The sequence below is a fragment of the Hemitrygon akajei genome, chromosome 22, assembly GCF_048418815.1.
Source record: "Hemitrygon akajei chromosome 22, sHemAka1.3, whole genome shotgun sequence".
NCBI classification, from domain to species: Eukaryota; Metazoa; Chordata; class Chondrichthyes; order Myliobatiformes; family Dasyatidae; genus Hemitrygon; species Hemitrygon akajei.
The window spans coordinates 47,675,243-47,694,529 of record NC_133145.1 but is presented as its reverse complement, the minus strand read 5'-3'; the positions used below and the strand labels follow the sequence as shown (position 1 = coordinate 47,694,529).

At 43.2% G+C, this 19,287-nt stretch overlaps 1 protein-coding gene across 2 annotated transcripts in view; it reads left to right on the top strand.

Moving 5' to 3' along the window:
* Window positions 1-18,814, top strand: part of LOC140714710 (basement membrane-specific heparan sulfate proteoglycan core protein-like) — a 45,373-nt gene extending 26,559 nt beyond the window's left edge. Inside the window, exons 5-8 of one of the 2 annotated variants that reach the window (XR_012095978.1) lie at window positions 5,806-6,045; window positions 11,136-11,234; window positions 16,360-16,852; window positions 17,586-18,814. Coding sequence is in view for 1 of the 2 variants with exons in the window: in XM_073026205.1 (XP_072882306.1) it covers window positions 5,806-6,045; window positions 11,136-11,234; window positions 16,360-16,382 (362 nt within the window). In the remaining variant the exon portion in view is untranslated. Of the gene's footprint in view, window positions 1-5,805; window positions 6,046-11,135; window positions 11,235-16,359 lie in introns of both variants that reach the window. The other variant, XM_073026205.1, reaches the window with a different exon arrangement.
* The last annotated feature ends 473 nt before the right edge of the window (window positions 18,815-19,287 follow it).

Here is a 19,287-nt window from a genome sequence, read left to right as displayed (position 1 = left end):
TTTTAGTGGGGCCAAGCTCCAGTGTAGAGGGTATTTATGCCAGAGCCAAACTTGACATAGGGTCTCAGGTCACTTTGCACTACCCTTTGTTTTACAACCAGTATTTGACGTATTTACCATTGACATCACTTAGTGCACTAGAGATCTAGGGTCTTATTGCCAGTGACTATCCGTACAATGGTTACTTGTCAGTGAAGCTGGAGTTTTTGGAGACCGATGGGGGAGTGGCTGAGGTCCTTGATACCTTAGCCCTGGCTTGTCCGGACCCTGTTGAGAAGGGTGGAGTTTCAACTCTTGTGAAAGGATTCTTCAGTTCCTGTTGTGAGGAGGCTAACGGAGCCTGCAAGGAGAGAGCTCTCTGAAGACATTGTCTGTTTACCCGTTGTTTCGAGCTGCTTTCAAGGAAATGCATAGCCGCACTGGTCTGGGTAATGAGCTTAGATGAGGGACTGTGTGGTTCACCCAGTAAAAACCAATCGTGTTATGTCCCGGGGAAGTAGAGAAAGTGATGGGAAACCCCGGATTTCCTGGAATACCATGGATGCTCTGTCTGGAAGACCACAAAGAGGAGACGGGATTTCCTGCTGGAGTACTGGTGAGTCCTGAACGGCAGAAGCCCTCAGTTGTACAGGCGAGCAGGATGGCAGTGATTGTCAGGAGCACTATGAAGAGGGAGGTCACCCTCAGGCAGGGGATGCCCCTGGCGCATCTCTTCCCGGTGACGGTAATGTCTAGTGTCCCTGTGAGACAAGCCGGGGAGAAACTATCCGCGAAAAGGGGGGACGTTTGCACCGCAAGTCATTCGACTTTGAGGACTTCTCAGTACCTGCAGGTTGGAAGAGGAGATTGATAGAGAAGATGTTGAAACTGGAAGATGTCTTTCTTACTGACAAGTTTGATGTGGGTTGTTCCAAGAGCACTCACCACACTATCTGGGTGACCAGAAAAAAAGAATGGGAAGGGACGGATGTGTGGGGACTACAGGACTCTGAACAGGCGCCCTGTCCCTGACCAGTCTACGGTCCCAGGGACTGAAGACGCACTGACCTGCCTGAGAGGTGCGTAGTGGTTCAGTGTGCTGGACTTGAGGAGTGGATATTACCAGATCCCCATGAGTGAGGCTGACAAAGAGAAGACAGCATTTATATATCCACTGGGATTCTTCCAGTTCAAAAGGATGCCCCAGGGCATATTGGGAGCCTTTGTGACCTTCAGGTGTGTCATGGAGAAGACGGGGTGGGGGATATGAAGTTGCTTGAGGTTTTGGTGTATCTGGATGACCTCATAGTGTTTGGATCCACCTTGGAAGAACATGAAGCAAGGCTACTGAAGGTGCTGGGCCCCTGAAAGCTGAAGGGTTAAAACTTCCCCTGGGCAATTGCCATTTCTGCAAAACATCTGTTAGCTTTGTTGGGCACATAGCCTCATGGGGTGAAATAGCTACAGATCTGTCTAAGATAGAGGCGGTGACCACATGGCCAAGGCTCCAAACTGTGAGTGCTTTGTGCTCGTTCCATGGGGTCCGTGGGTACAATTGGAGGTTCGTGAAGGGCTATGCAAAAGTGAGTCACCCTTTAAATCAGCTTCTGTGTGGTCACCCTCCCTTGGGGAAGAAGGGGAAGAGGACAAAAGGACAGGAGGGTGGAGAGAATCTTAGCCCATCGGATCCCTTTGGTGGGATGTAAAATGTGAGGAGGCCTTTCAGTCGCTGAAGGAGCTGCTGACAAAAGCGCCTGTGCTAGCTCATGCAGAGCGCCAGTTGCTGTATGTACTGCATATGGATGCCAGCAGAGAGGGCTTAGGGGGTGTCCTGTATCAGGATCAGGGCACCGGGTTGAGACCTGTTGCATTTGTCAGCCCGAGTCTGTCACTCTCTGAGAAAAGTTATCCCACGCACAAGCTGGAGTTCCTGGCATTGAAATGGGCTGTGGTGGATAAGTTGAGTGACTACCTCTATGGTGCCAAGTTTGAGGTGAGGACGGACAACAATCCCCTAACTTACAGCCTGACCTTGGTGAGATTGGATGCCACAGGCCATCGGGGGCCATCAGGGGCCATCGGGGGCCATCGGGGGCCATCGGGGGCCATTGGATGCCACAGGCCATCGGGGGCTGGCGGCGTTTTCTGCCTATGATTTCAGCCTGAAGTAGGAACATTGATGCTGATGATTTGTCCTGACGTGCGCATGAAGGGCTGGACAGGGACAAAGAATGGGAGAGCGTTCTTGCCCCGGGAGTGAAAGTCGTGTGCCAGTTTTCCATCACAGTGAAGAGGGAGGGAAGGCAAGGGTAGGAACCAGCAGTAGATCAATTGGCAGCTTCTGATGGCGCCATTCCACAAGCTTACTGTAGCCTGACTCCTTTCAAGACAAACCAGTTACCGGAATTGAGTCCTGGGGAAGTGACAGCTGCTCAGTGAGATGACCCGGGCATCGGTACCATTTGGTCAGTGGTCGAAAAGGGAGACATGGCCCAAGTGGAGAAGATGAAACACGCTGTGGTGCCTCCATTACTGAGAGAATGGCCCAGATTGGAGTTGAGGAAACAGATTCTATACAGGGTAACATCGCCTCCGCACCGATCTTGGCGTTCCCAGCTGGTTCTGCCTGAGAAGTATCGGAGGATTGTGTTGATGGTTCTTCATGATGGTTCTGACCATCTGGGGGTTGAAAAGACCTATGGATTGCTCACAGACCGGTTCTACTGTCCCCAAAGGAAGCTGGAGGTCTGCAAGTCGTGAGGTCTGAACTGCAAGTCGTGCATTTGATACATATGGAGGAAGATGTTGCTTACGAGGACTGCTCCATTGTCCAACTTGCAGAGTGCAGGGCCCCTTGACCTGGTGTGATTGGATATTCTGTCAACAGAGCCAGATGCTTTTGTCGTGGTTCCTTGAAATAACCAGGAGACGCAGAAGATTCTTCGAGAAGTTTAAGCCTTTATTTGCAAACAAAAGCTGAGACAATTAATGAGCGTGTCACTAATTGTCCGCCGAACCCTAGTTCACAGTATTCTTTATAGTAATTTCTTATCTTAGTCGCATTAGCATACCCCGTCTCCTATCTCAGTTACATTAGCATATCCCGTCTCCTATCTCAGTTACATTAGCATACCCCGTCTCCTATCTCAGTTACATTAGCATACCCCGTCTCCTATCTCAGTTACCCTATCCGCTTGCAACGCTTATCACCAGCACATTAGCTTCTCCATTCGCCACCAATATTTCTGCTCAGTAGCCCATACTTGCTCTAGTCTACTCCTTGGAACACGTGTTCCCCTTCCCGGCTTTGACTGGTCCCCATACCATCACACCACCCCACGATCCCGTCTACCACCGTTATCTCTACATTGCTTACTTTCACTGTTAGCTACATTCTCAAGGCACAGATGTGTTCAATAGTACAGAGACACTACAGAGATTTCATTCTCCTACTAAATTGGATACATACATAGCAAATAGCAAACACAAGGCTGGTTACATAGTTTTGGTTACACAGCAAACAATTTGCTTTATTCTCCAATAATGCCAGCATCATGGCGAATGTCTTAGTCATCACGGATCGCTACACCAGATATGCGCAGACTTTCCCTTCCAAGGACCAGAGGGCGTCCACGGTGGACCAAGTGTTATGGGAGAGGTATTTCATTTACTATGGCCTCACCAGGTGAATATATAGTGATCAGGGACGGGATTTCGAGAGCAGGCTCATATCTGAGTTACTGAGCAGGCTTGGAGACGAGAAGTCGAGGACTATGCCTTATCACCTGCAGGGTGATCTCTAGCCCGAGAAGTTTAATCAGACCTTCCTAGACATGCTTGGAACCTTGGAAATTAGCAAGAAGAACAAGTGGATTTGATGCATTGGACTGCTACAACTGTACAGAAATAAAGCTACCGGGTACTCCCATATCGTACACACCAGCTGTGTGGTGAAAAAGGCACAACAGCATCTCTTTCACCTCAGACGGTTGGGGAAGTTTGAGGAAATTCTAAAAACTTTCTACAGGGGCACAATTGAGAGCATCCTGACTGGCTGCATCACTGCCTGGTATGGGAACTGTACCTCCCTTAATCGCAGGACTCTACAGAGAGTGGTCCGGACAGCCCAGCACATCTGTAGTTGTGAACTTCCCATGATTCAGGATATTTACAAGGACAGGTGTGTAAAAAGGGCCCGTAGGATCATTGGGGACCCAAGTCACCCCAACTGCAAACTGTTCCAGCTGCTACCATCCAGGAAATAGTACTGCAGTGTAAAAGCCAGGACCAACAGGCTCCAGGGCACCTTCTTCCACCAGGCCATCAGACTGATGAACTCACACTGATTTGAGTGTACTCTCTATTATATCGACTGTTCTATTTTTTTATAAATTACTATGATTGCACATTCCACATTTAGACGGAGACGTAACATAAAGATTTTTACTCCTCATGTATGTGAAAGATGTAAGAAATAAAGTCAATTCAATTCAATATTATCTGATGTGTGGGCGCGAGGCGAGGTTGCCCATCGACCTTTGTTTTGGGACTGGCGAGGAAGGCCTACCACGAAAGATTTATCTGAAGTATGTGTCTGATATGAGAAGGGAGCTGAACAAGGCTTATGATTTAGTTGGGGTCGCGGCTGCCAAGCAGAATCAAGGAAATAAGAGGCGGTATGATCAAAAGGTTAGGTTCTCCCAACACATGCCGGGAAACCGAGTCCTCATAAGGAACCTGGGGCTACCTGGGAAGCATAAGTTGGCTAACCACTGGGCGGTTACGTCCTTTGAAGTGGAGAGTCAGATGCCAAATGTACTAGTTTTCTGGATGAAACCAGAGGACAGGAATGGGACTGTCAAGATTCTCCATCGGAACCACCTTTTGCCTCTGGGACAAGAGGTACAGGTTGACCCAGAGCCCAGCCTGGAGCCTACACCTAGTAAGAAGACTCTACAGTGACGCAGAGCGACTGACAGACCAACAGCAATAGAGATTAGACCGGCCCCTGACCCTGAAGGGGATATGGACTCAGAGGATGAGGAAATGGGGTTGTGGGATATGCTGTATTTCGCTAACTCCCACTGAGATTCCCAACCCTTCTCACGCTGAGGAGGGTGAAATCGGGGGGAGTATCTGTGAACAGACTGGGTTTCAGCGGGATCGTGAAGAGGATGGTTATTTCTTATAATTGTTGAAAGTTGTTGTTTTATGTTGCATGTCACACCAACACAATACAGCAAATTCCTGGCAGTCCTGATGAAGGGTCTTGGGCTGAAATGTTGACTGTTTCCTCTTTTCTATAGATACTGCCTGGCCGGCCGAGTTTCTCCAGCATTTTGTGTGTGTTATCCTAGTATTACCATTCAGTAAATGATATATTAGCAACGGGCTTGAAAAACTAGGCAAGGCCTATTTTTGGAATGGTTCAATCAGTCGGTTGATTCATAGACTATTTGACAAAACAGATTTAAGACTTTTTTGACTATTTATAAAGATATGGGATTAATAATACCAGGAAATTAAAGAGCAAACTCAAGGAAATCTGCAGATGCTGGAAATTTAAACAACACACACAAAATGCTGGTGGAACACAGCAGGCCAGGCAGCATCTATAGGGAGAAGCACTGTCGACGATTCGGGCCGAGACCCTTCGTCAGGAAATTAAACATGTTATTTTCTTGTAATTAGCCATTCACAGATCAGATATAACAACTCAGAGAGCATAGGATTCTCAGTGCTAACGCATTGTCTTATTGTCTTAAATAAAACTTTTTTTGCAGTAATTTCACTGTAATAAAATTTCTGTCCTGAATTTCTTTTTAGATTGGTCTGTTAAGCTGATCTCCTATCCGGATCCACCTATTCCAGGCCAACAGCTTACACTCAATTGCACTGTGACTTACAAAACTAAAGAAGAATACAGTTGGTATTTTGTGTATCCGTTCGAGAATAAGACCGAAGTCACACAGCGGAACCAAATAATTATGGAAGCTGCAAAGTCAGGGATATATTACTGCTCAATGAATGACCAGATTAGCAACAAGATTGAAGTACCAGTACAAGGTAAAGTCATGAACTATTTAAATCTGAATTTAAAGAGCAAACACGAGGAAATCTGCAGATGCTGGAAATTCAAACAACACACACACAAAATGCTGGTGGAACACAGCAGGCCAGGCAGCATCTATAGGGAGAAGCGCTGTCGTCCTGATGAAGGGTCTCAGCCCGAAACGTCGACAGCGCTTCTCCCTATAGATGCTGCCTGGCCTGCTGTGTCCCACCAGCATTTTGTGTGTGTTGTTGTTTGAATTTCCAGCATCTGCAGATTTCCTCGTGTTTGCTCTTTAAATTCACTACTGCGAAGCCTCTGCCAGTGATGCCTACACTGAAGAAGTTTAAATCTTCTCTTCGACGGGAGTTCTGTGAAACCCTCTCTCGCTGCTCCCCATCTATAATTCCTTCCGCCCTTCAACTTTTCGATCATATTTTGACCCAGACCCGCTATTACAGCCATATATCCTTCCTTGGAACGTGTCTCCGCTGCCAACTGACTCCAGTTGGCTTCAGGATCCGTTTTCAAGCTTCTCAATTTGGACCTTCTGAGAGGGTCTCGGCCCGAAACGTCAACAGCGCTTCTCCCTATAGATGCTGCCTGGCCTGCTGTGTTCCACCAGCATTTTGTGTGTGTTGTTGTTTAAATCTGAATTTCTTCTGTTTGGAAAGATTTGGTATTTGTAAAGGAGTAAGCAACGCTGAGAAAGTAAATATCTGTTGTTCGCTTCAATCGTCGCATGATTTGTATTTTTTTCTTCCTCTTGCACATCAAGTGTTGGTCTTATTTTTATTTTAATTCTTTTTTTCCTTAATTGGGTTCTTTCGGGTTTCTTGTTTTGTGCCTACCTGTGAGCAAGGTTGCATAATTTATACATTCTTTGATAGTAAATGTACTTGAATCTTGAATTTTTCAGCAGTTTTTCAGCTGGGAACAATAAGCCAAATGCATCTTCAGCAAAGCTGCCAATAAGAGCCACTTCCGTATTAACTGCCAATCTTGGGACAGGATTTGCAAATTAACAACTTTAGCATGTCTCATCCGGCAATACAGCTAAAGGCCCTGATCAACACAAGCAAAATGCTGGAGGAACTCAGCAGGTCAGGCAGCATCTATGGAAATGAATAAACGATCGACTTTTGGAGCCGAAACCCTTCTTCAGGACTGAGAAGGAAGGGGGAAGATGCCAGAATAAAAAGGTGGTGGGAGGGTAAAGAGGCTAGCTGGAAGGTGATAGGCGAAGCAAGGTGGGTGGGAAAGGCCAAGGGCAGGAGAAGAAGGAATCTGATTGGAGAGGAGAGTGGACCATAGGAGAAAGAGAAGGAGGAGAGGACACAGGGGAAAATGATAGGTAGGTGAGAAGAGATAAGTCAAGTCAAGTCAACTTTTATTGTCACTTCGACCATAACTGCTGGTCCAGTGTATGGTAAAAATGAGACAACGTTTTTCAGGACCATGGTGTTACATGACACAGTACAAAAAACTAGACTGAACTACATAATTTAAAAAAAACCACAGAGAAAGCTACACTAGACTACAGAGCTACATTGGACTGCATAAAGTGCACAAAAACTGTGCAGGCATTACAATAAATAATAAACAGGACAGTAGGACAAGGTGTCAGTCCAGGCTTCGGGTATTGAGGAGTCTGATAGATTGGGGAAGAAACTGTTACATAGTCTGGTTGTGAGAGCCCGAATGCTTCGGAGCCTTTTCCCAGACGGCAGGAGGGAGAAGAGTTTGTATGAGGGGTGTGTCGGATCCTTCATAATGCTGTTTGCTTTGCGGATGCAGCGTGTAGTGTAAATGTCCATAATGGCGGGAAGAGAGACCCCGATGATCTTCTCAGCTGAACTCACTATCCACTGCAGGGGCTTGTGATCTGAGACGGTGCAATTTCCAAACCAGGCAGCTGCTCAGGATGCTCTCAATACAACCCCTGTAGAATGTGATGAGGTTGGGGGGGGGGAGGTGGGAGATGGACTTTCCTTAGCCTTCATAGAAAGTAGAGACGCTGCTGGGCTTTCTTTGCTAGGGAGCTGGTGTTGAGGGACCAGATGAGATTCTGGTGATAAGAGACCAAAGTGGGGAGTAGAGAACGTGTGGGGGAGGGGGTAAAATTTGTTTACTGGAAAGAGAAATCGATATTCATGCCATCAGGTTGGAGTGTCCCCAGATGGAATACAAAGTGTTGCTCCTACACCCTGAGGGTGGCCTCATCTCGGCACAAGAGGATGCCATGGATCAACAAGCTAGAACAGGAAAGGGAATCAGAATCACGATGTTTGGCTACTGGGAGGTCCTGCTTCTAGTGGGTGGTGTGGAGGTGCTTGACAAAGTGGTTCCCCATTTTATGACGGGTCTCACCAATGTAGAGGAGGCCACATCTGGAGCACGGGACGCAATATTTGATCCCAGAGATGAAGTGTTGCCTCACTTGGAAGGACTGTTTGGGGCCCTGAATGGAGGTGAGGGAGGAGGTGAATGGCCAGGTGCAGCACTTTGGCCGTTGCAGGGATAAGTGCCTGGAGGGAGGTTAGTGGGGAGGGATGAATGGACAAGGGAGGTTGCGGAGGGGGCAGAAAGAGGAGGCGGGGGGGGGAGGGAATAAAGATCTGCTTGTTGGCAGGATCCCTTTGGACATGGTGGAAGTTGCGGAGTATAATGTGTTGAGGGTGGATGCCGACGTGATGGTAGTTAGGGACAGGATGAACTCTATTACTATTACAAAGATGGGAAGATGAGGTGAGCGCAGATGTACAGGAAATAGAGAAGGTGCGGGCGAGGGCAGCATAGAGGGAGGGAACCCACATCTCTGAAAGCTGGATCCACATCCTTCCCGTATTCTTGGATCCATTCTAATAACTCTTTCCTGCGCCCTGCCCCAGGTTTCACAGACACTCAGTGGCCAATTTATTAGGTACACCTGTACTCCTGCTCGTTAATTCAAATATCTAATCAGCCAATCAAATGGCAGCAACTCAGTGCATAAAAGCATACAAACATGGTCAGGAGGTTCAGTTATTGTTTAGACCAAATGGTGGGGAAGAAATGTGACCTAAGTTATTTTGACCGTGGAATGATTGTTGGTACTAGACAAGTGGTTTGATGCTAGAGTACTGATCTCTTGGGATTTTCATGCATAACAGTCTCTAGAGTTCTTAAAAAATAACAAAAAAAAAATCCAGTGGGCCACAGTTCTGTGGGGGAAAATGCCTTGTTAATGAGAGAGGTCAGAGGAGAATGGCCAGACTGGTTCAAGCTGACATGAAGGCGATAGTATCTCAAAGAGCCACGCATTACAACAGTGGTGTGCAGAGGAGTATCTCTGAACGTACAGCACATCAAACTATAGAACTTTAAAGTGGATGGACCACAGCAGCAGAAGACAATTAGCATACACTCAGTGGTTGCTTTATTAAGCACAAGGGGAACTAAATAAAGTGCCACTGAGTGCATTTCACAAGCGTGTGGTGATCAGGACTAGACAAAACACTCCTACCTTCCTATCTTCCTTCCTGCCTGTATTCATGACCATGTTCTCAAAATGTATGTATTCATTCATGGGTTATAGAAAATCATTGTAATGCCAGAAGTTATCGTCATTCATAATTACCAAGGCAGCAGATTTAAGTGACCATATGTCAGCAGATTTCCCTCCCTGAAATCCCAGACGGGATTTTTTATGATATCCAATAGTTTCACAGCCACTATAACTGAGACAGCTTATTTAAAATTCCAGTTCTTTTCATTATTTCAATTACCATGGTGAGATTCAAACTCATGTTTCATGATCAATGATGTACAATTGCTAGTTCATAGTCATTCGTATTAACAGAACACTACAGCCAGGTCCCTCTGCTCCCGAGAGTGCGACCAAGTCGTTGTTGGCTTTCCTTCTCTCTACAGAGTTTCTCACTTCACACACATCTGCCCTGAATTTCATCTGTTCATTCACCCCTTATCTACTCATGGTTGATTGAAATTTTTGTTTATAAGCTTTGTCTCATTTACAAATTTTTGCCTGAACACTCGTGTAATAAAGGACAGTAACCACAGAAGCTTGAATTCCGAAACAGAAGCAGAAATGCTGGAAGAGCTCAGCCAGTCATGTAGCATCTGTCGAGAGGGAAACCAGTAAATATTTTGGGTGAGGGAAGTTTCCTCTCTGCGGTCCATCAAATTAGTCACAGAGGATCTGCCCTTGACAAAGTCATGTTGGCTGTCTCTAATCAATCCCAGCTCTTCCTAGTGACCATTATTCTCTCCCTCAAAATGTTTTTCCAGTATATTCCCCATATTAATGGTAATTTATAGTTTTTTTAATGTCTTGCTTTGTACTCTGGCACAAAACAACAAATTTCGGTGAGAATACACCTGATACTGATTATAAGTCAGCGTGATGCAGTTTGTCTTTAAAAAGTCCTTATTGGTTGTCTTTTATCACTTATCCAAGTGCCTACACTTTCCCTGATTATTGCTTTTAAAACTTTCCCCACAGGAGAGGTTAGACTGACTGGCTGTACAGCAGTGTGCGTTGTAGGAAATGGAAAGCAAGACAGAACCTTATACTTGTTTAGCCTTGTCCTGCTTAATAGTCCTTTATTCACTGCACACTTCCCAGCAACTGGAAAAATTTTGACAATTATCGGAATTTTATACCCAACAGATTAAGCAACATCTATGAAGACAGTTCACTTTTCAGGTCAATGGCCTTTCATGAGAAAGCTACCTCCTTGTTAATTAACCTGTATCATTGACTTCTTAAGAAATCAGACAAAGAAATGGACTGTAAATATTTGAAGTGTTTATTTGCTAGTTGCTACAACATGCATTTTCAAAGCTATCAAAACAAAATTTGCAACTGAGTACATTTAATGGTGTTTGCGGAACATAACATTAAAAATCTGGAGCACCAGGAGCACCTTGCCCCTGCTGCACGACCTAACAAGGTCATAGCTGTTCTGAATTTGACTGCACTTCCAATTTCCTGTCTTAGTTCCACCACAGGTCAAACCTCTATCTCAGACTTTCAGGTATTCAATAACTCTTCTATAACAGCAAACAACAAACAACTCTCTCTGTGGTTTCTACTTTCCAGATTTCAGTCTCCAGCCGGTGGTGATGGGTGTCAGTATAGCAGTCATTCTGGTCCTCGTTTTGATTCTGGGATTGATTTGTTATTGCAGTGTGAATAAAGGTATGTAATTAGAAACAGAATGTTCACCGGTTTCCATTGTTTTTGATTTTGTATCCACCTGATCAAAGTTCAAAATAAATTTATTATCGAAGTACATAGACGTCACCATTTACAACCCGAGGTTTGTTCTCCTGCCTGCATACTCCACAAATCCATAATAGAATAATGACCGTAATCAAATCAGTGAAAGACCACACCAACTTGAGTGTTCAACCAGTGTGCAAAAGACAAACTGTGCAGATATAAAAATAAATAAATAAATAAATAAATAGATAGATAGATAAATAAACAAACAAACAAACAAATAAATAAATAAGCAATAAATATTGAGAACATAAGATGAAGAGTCCTTGAAAGTGAGCCCATAGGTTGTGGGAACATTTCAATGAAAGGGTGAATGAAGTTATCCCCCTTGGTTACAGAGCCTGATGGTTGAGGGGGTTGTCACAAATGGATTTGGCCATAATATTAATTGCAATATTTTATAAATAATAGTTATCTTCAGAAAGTCCAGCTTCCCAAGCTAATCACTTGGCACTCAGATTCTTCCAGAGCTTTACTCTCTTATATTTCCAGCCCCTCTGAGAAAAGAGCACCTTCTTTTCATGAAGTATGAGTTAAAAAGAGTACGCGGGTCCCTGAACTGTTGAACTGGCTGTGTTTTACAGTATTTGGCTCACTGCCATAGCACCTGCATTAATCTGATTTGGATACAGGGGAGCGACTGAGCTAGCCCTCTCATCTCGAGAGTCGGCCTGCAGGATGGAGCAGACTCATCCAGAGCAAGGATTTTAATAATCAGGCATTTTAAAGCCATACAAACTGGCTTAAATAACTAAAAATAATGAGTTTAATGAAAAGAAACCCAAGTTTCAGGAAGTAAATCAAAAATAATCACTTCATCATAAAGAAGAATAGTTCAGCCACTTACCTGCACTTGTGTCTTTAACACAAGGTTTGCACTCTCATTTGTGTGAATATTTCTTTCACCATAGGGTGCACAGGCTGAGTATTAAGTGTATCTAGTCCCTCAGCTCAATACACCAGAGGTGAGCCCGCCTGGAGAGCAGAAGGTCAGGTAGGACAGCCTTTGATGTCTGGCTTCCCCTGTTCAATATGAGACTAGCTAAACTGCAAGGAGGTGAGTGCTGATGGTTCACCTTGGAACCACCAGCTAGAGGTGAGCACAATCCAGCCCTATAGCTGCTCAATACCTAAACATAAAAAATTTCTAGTCAAACCAGCCTATTTTCACCAAAAAAAAGAGGAAAAGTAACTTTTAGATGCTAAAACTAAGCATTTTGTTTCGATGCAGCTGGGTTGAGTTCATTTAACTTGACGCTTGGATTGTTGGGATTATTCTGGGTCACAGATGAATGACCTATCATAGAGACTCTTATTGGTGAGTGCTAATTTGGTGGATAGAGTGCTCCAGCCCTTATTCCATAAAACTAATACCCCAAGCAGTCCTGATGAGGGGTCTCGGCCCGAAACGCTGGCTCTTTATGCCTCTCCATAGGTGCTGCCTGACCTGCTGAGTTCCACCAGCACTCTGTGTGTGTGTTACTCTGGACTTCCAGCATTTTCAGAATCTCTTGTATTTACCCCAAGCAATATTAGATAAACTTCACCAATAAAGTTAAACACCCATCTCATAATAATGGTATCAACTTATTAAAAGTGCACCTTCCAAGAGCATTCTGACAGGCTGCATCACTGTCTGGTATGGGGGGGGGGGGCTACTGCACTGGACCGAAAGAAGCTGCAGAGGGTCATAAACTTAGTTGGCTCCATCTTGGGTACTAGCCTACAAAGTACCCAAGACATCTTCAAGGAGCAGTGTCTCAGAAAGGTAGTGTCCATTATTAAGGATCTCCAGCACCCAGGGCATGCCCTTTTCTCACTTTAGCCATCAGGCAGGAAGTACAGAAGCCTGAAGGCACACACTCAGCGATTCAGGAACAGCTTCTTCCCCTCTGCCATCCGATTGCTAAATGGACATTGAACCCTTGAACACTACCTCACTTTTTAAATACATATTATCTCTGGTTTTTGCATGATTTTTAATCTATTAAATATACATATACTGTAATTGATTGATATATTTATTATTTTTTCCCTTCTAAATTATGTATTTCATTGAACTGCTGCTGCTAAGTTAATGAATTTCAGGACACATGCCAATGATAATAAACCTGGTTCTGATTCTGCTAATCAGATGAATCTGCTGATGCTGGCTTCTGTTTTTGGTCGAGCTGAGGTGCTAGTATGGGTAGCTCTCTTCGGCTGCAGGGAAACCTACCACTCACCTGCATTATTTGGGCTCCAAATGCCACATGCGGCTCCCGATGCCCCATTAACTATGCAAACGAAGACCCTTGTAGTCCATGTGGCCCACTTTTCCCCATCTGACCCAGGACATCTGGTGCCATGCAGGCTCCTTGGTAAAAAGTTGGAGATCCAAGAGGAAAATAAATCCTAAAAAGGACACCTTTATTATTACTACATAGTAAGCAAGCTAAAAGATTGTTTATTTTTGCATTCATTGTTTAGACCTTGTTATGTAACGTTCCCTGCTGTAAGAATTCCACAAAGGCTGCTCCACTTCCTGCAGGACAGGGTGTGTCACTGTTGGATTCTTCAACTGGGATGTTTAAACTAAGAATAGGAACTTGTGGCAAGGTTAGCAGACGCAGTTAGGGAAACGTTTGCAATAGTAGGTTCTTCTCTTTCTCAATGCACCAAGAGTGGTTCGGCCTGGAGTGTTCACTTAAACGCATGCAAAATAGTACACCATTTTAAAAACTTAAGTATAAATACTTCCTCTGAAAAGTATTCTGAAGAACAAAATCGACTTAATCCAGATATTAATCTCTCACATTGTCCTGAAAAACTGTACTTCATTGATGTTAATTTCCATAAAAATATGGGTTTAAGAAAATGGAGTCTTAAAACCTACTTCCATAATGTCCTCATTTGGGACTCAACCCCTCCACTCTTCCCCCTTCCCCCACTGCCAGAATGTATTTTTATTGTTGCTTATCAATTTAATTTTGTTTGGGTATTAAAGAGATTGTCTAGTATTCCAGCGCTCCGTGCTCCAAAAATGCCTGTAAAAACAAACCCTCTAGAAGTTGGGTTGCATGTTTCTCATGCAAGCCTGCCAACCACTTAATGTGTGCTAGATCTTTACTAGGTGAAGAGGTGTTTACAATCCCTTCACAAGGTTACTCTTTGATATTGGGATTGGTTTTCAACGTAGTTCAAGTGTTTCTCCAGCTTTCTTGTGGACTCATGAGATTCCTACAGCACTGTAATGAAGGTCACATTGCAGTAGATGTTGATTTATACACATTCCCTGTCACTTACCACTTTAAATAACGCTCTCATGTTCTCCACCTTCCATTTCTACTTTGCCGCTGTGAAGCTCAGAAAGTTTCCATAAGAGCATTAGACATAGGAGCGGTATTAGACCATTTGGCCCATCAGGTTTTCCCTATCATCTTACATAAACATGCTCTTCACACTTTATGTCAACCTGTGAATCCTCAGGCCGTGTCACTCAGGGACTTGTGCTAATATTATCCTGTGACTGTATGCGCTAATTCATAACTACATATGCTGTGTGTGACCATATGTACTGTGTTTTGCCCTTCAGAGAAACGATGTTTCCATAGACCATAAGATATAGGCATAGAATTAGGACATTTGGCCCATTGAGTCTGCTCTGCCATTTTCTGATCCAATTTTCTTCTCAACCACAATTTTCTGCCTTCTCCCCGTATCCTGTCATGCCCTGATCAATCAAGAGTCTATCGATTTCTGCCTTAAATATGCATAAGGACTTGACCTCCAGAGCTGCTTGTGGTAAAGAATTCCACAGATTCACCACCCTCTGGCTAAAGAAATTCCTCCTCATCTCTGTTCTAAAAGGATGCCCCTCTAATCTAAGGCGGTGTCCTCTGGTCTTAGACTCTCCCACCATAGGAGACATCCTCTCCACATCCACTCTGTCAAGGCCTTTCACCATTAGATAGGTTTCAATGAAGTCATCCCTCATTCTTCTAAGTTCTAGTGAATACAGGCATCAAACACTCTTCATATGACAAGCCATTCAATCTTGGAATCATTTTCATGAACCTTCTTTGAACCATCTCCAGTTTCAAAAATGACGGGCGCAAAAAAGCTCACAATACTCCAGGTAGAGGCCTCACCAGTGCTTTATAAAATCTCAATATTACATCCTTGCTTTTATATTGCTAACATTACATTTGCCTTCCTCACCACAGACTCAATCTGCAAATTAACCTTTAGGGAATCCTGCACAAGGACTCCCAAGTCCCCTTGTGCCTCCGTTTTTTTTTGTATTTTTTCTCCATTTAGAAAATAGTCAACCCTTTCATTTCTTCTACCAAAGTGCATGACCATACACTTTCTGACATTGTTTTGTTTAGTTGTATGTATGTGTATTGTTGAATGTCAAAAATCTTGAGCTTTATTCTCCCTTGCAACTCATTGTCCTGCCTTCTCCACAAAACTTTTAACACGCTTACTAATTTTGGTTCTCTGAACCAAGCATTGACCTCACTCACCTTAGATTATATACATCTTCTGTTGTCCAGCCTTGCCAATTTAATTGTAAACCTAAATGTACAGCATGGAGTCACAAGAGATGGCCGATGCTAATATTTAGGGCAACAAACAAAACGCTGAAGGAATTCAACAGTTCAGGCAGCATCTGTAGAACGAAATGGTCAATTGTGGTTTTGGGTCAAAACTCTTCATCTGGACTTGACTATGTTTGTTTGTTGCCCTAAAGTAACAGCAATACTCATGTAAAAAATCCACAGCATGTGTCAATATTATACTCAATATATATCAATATATTTATCAATATATATTAATATATTGATTATATATATCAATATATTATCAATATATCAATACTCATTACAAAAACCTCATGTTTTGCAAACTTAAGTCTTAAACATTCAGAATTGTAAATAATCTTTTTGATTATTTTCGTAATGCGTTCCAGCCTTAAAATAATCCTGTAATTAGTAGTTATGGCTTGTGTATCAATCATGTCTTTACAAAGATATTTTCTTAAAAAGATCTCTTTCAGCCCACAGGTTCAATACTACATAAGTTATGTGAGGTGTACCTGCCAACAAAGTTCGGCTTTGTTATCTTCAATGACAGAACAGTTTCATCCAGGAAATTCTATACAACCATCATGATAATGCCTCATTGTTATTGACAAACAATACAGGTTATGTTAGAGCAGCTCACTGGCCTCTGATAAATCTCTCTTTCCTCACTGATGAGTCAGTCTGCTACTTCATGTCCTACTGTGGAGCCTGATTGAAATGGAAGTGGAGTCCAGTCCAACTATCAATCGTGACTGGGGAGTGACTCACAAAATACAATACAATGGGAGTGAATCCTGCAAGACTGAAGACTGAGAAACTGGACAAGTTTGATTAACTTATCAGATGAGTAAGGCTGCGGTTTCAGATTTTGAACTGATGCAGATATTACAGGAGAAATTAAGATCTGATCGCCATTTGTTTCCTGCTGTCTCTGTGCAAAGTTACCAGCTGTAAAGAGATATCAAGGTATCACACTGCACTTGCAATTATGGATCCTCTTCCATAGATATAAATCATGCTAAATGAAGGAGATTAGTTAAAGAAATCAATCCATTGTCCCCAGCACTCCAAATCAACAGGGTTGGCAGGGTAGTGTAGTGGTTAGCACCACTCTTTACACAGTACAGGTAACCCATGTTCAATTCCCGCCGCTGCCTGTAAGGAGTTTGTACGTTCTCCCCGTGACCGCATGGGTTTCCTCCCACAGTTCAGAGACGTACTGGTTAGCAGGTTAATTGATCATTGTAAATTGTCCCGTAATTAGGGTAGGTTTTAATTGGGGGATTGCTGGGCAGCACGGCTCAAAGGGCCAGAAGGGCCTTTTCCGCGCTGTATCTCAACAAACAAATAAATTTGCAAAATGACTGGGACCAGTGTAAACCTATTTCTGAAATTGTGTGGATGATGCAAGGACTTCCACTGTGATGCAGGCCAAACAAAAACTTCCACTTCAATACACCAGTTAATGTTTCCCAAGTTCTATTTTGGGAGGTATGATGACCTGAAAGACTCCTCTTTGTATTTTATCATTTTATGGTTAAGAAATACACATTCATTTTCTTTGGTCCTGAAAAGTAAAGCTCGTTGAAGCAATGTAAATATTGGCAGAGACATTCTGTTTATTAAAGAGCTCTAGTAACCCTGAACACACATAAGGATGAAGGTGGGAGTTAATTCTGGTTTTACATTTATATTTCAGGTTATTTAGAGTTCAATTGCAAGATGATGGTACCCAGCAAAATGAAGCAGATTACTACTCACGCTTCCCACAGTTTTATTTGTAGTTATGTAAACCCTGTTGTCATGTTCATTTTTATAAGCTTTGCCATATGTTTTCCGGGTCACCATAAGATACAGGAGCAGAAAAAGGCCATTTGGCCCATCGAGTCTGCTCTGCCGTACCATCATGGCTCGTCCAGTTTTCCTCTCAGCCCCAATCTCCTGCCTTCTCCCCGTATCCCTTCATGCCCTGACCAATCAAGAATCTATCAACCTCTGCCTTAAATATACATAAAGACCAAACCGCCACAGCTGCCTATGGCAGAGAATTCCAAAGAATTACTTGGGTGAATTACACAGACTCTCATCACAATCTTGTTTTTCTTATTACTAGACAGTTGGGGGGGGGCAGGTGGGGAAGGTGCATATCTTTTAAGAAAGACACCCTTTACACTGCCCAACTCATGCTAATGGTACCCCCCTCAACTATGCACATATTAGATTGCAAGGGATTAGGTATTTGCCATTAAACTCTAGTTTAACAAGAGAATGTTTTGTTACAAAAGTTGTATATATTTTTTAACCTGTAGAGGAAAAAATCTCAACTTTGTCTCCAGCCGCAAATGGCAGGAGCTTACCTCAATCGTTATGGTAGTCCAGATTTATTTATCTTTGCATGACATTCATATAAATGTTTAAATAGAAAATCCCTCTAAAGCTTTCCAGACTGGTCACTCTCAAACCCACAGTTTTATACCAATGGTATTAGACTCCATACAAGTCACTTACTATCCTCTTTCTGTGTTTGTGACACTATATTTGCAACGCCCTATCTATTATCCTTTAGAAGGATGTGTCAGCAAGATCGAGAGAAGCAAGCAGAACTGCCTAGGATGTTACCATAGTGATCACCTTTCATTTAATAGAGCAGCAAAATGGAATTTTGCCATCATCTTTGCAATATATATGTATGTGAAGAGTTGCAAATGTACTTTACTGATGCTAACATCAGAAATTGGTAGGAATACAGATGTTAAAGGACTAATACATATATATTCTGCACACCATTGTTCCTTTAATAGGGTATTTCATTTTGGCTACTCTTTTATATCGAACCATTAATGTTGTATCTCAAAATGTAGACATTCTGTGCATATGAAAGATTTATTTTAGTCAAGTATGTATTGGATTAAAGGTATTTCATAAATACAGTAGACTGTGCAGTTGCTCTATTTTCCATATTGACTCTTGTAAATTAAGCACCTACTTGCTACAAATTGAGTTGCAGTCCCATTATAACCAGAGTATCTGATTCAAACGCTGTCTGATCAATGGTTTACAGCAGTTCTGATATCTAAAGTCCAACAGTTTTGCACACACAAGTGAAAGATCTTTACTCAGATCTGCTGAAATTGACTTTATGCAGAATGTTGTCATTTAATATAGTGGTTGTTTGCTTCCAGTTTACTGTTACTTAATATCTTTTGCTGCTTTACCCATTCAGAGAACAGATTCCAGATTCCCTAACAGAATATTTTGGGTGAGAAATTCTGTTCACTACCCGCAGGCCAGGCAGCATCTACGGAATGGAGTAAAGAGTCAATGTTTCTACCCTTCATCAGGACAGGATGAAGGGTCTTGGCCCAAAACGTCAGATGTTTACTCGTTTCCATATGTGTTAC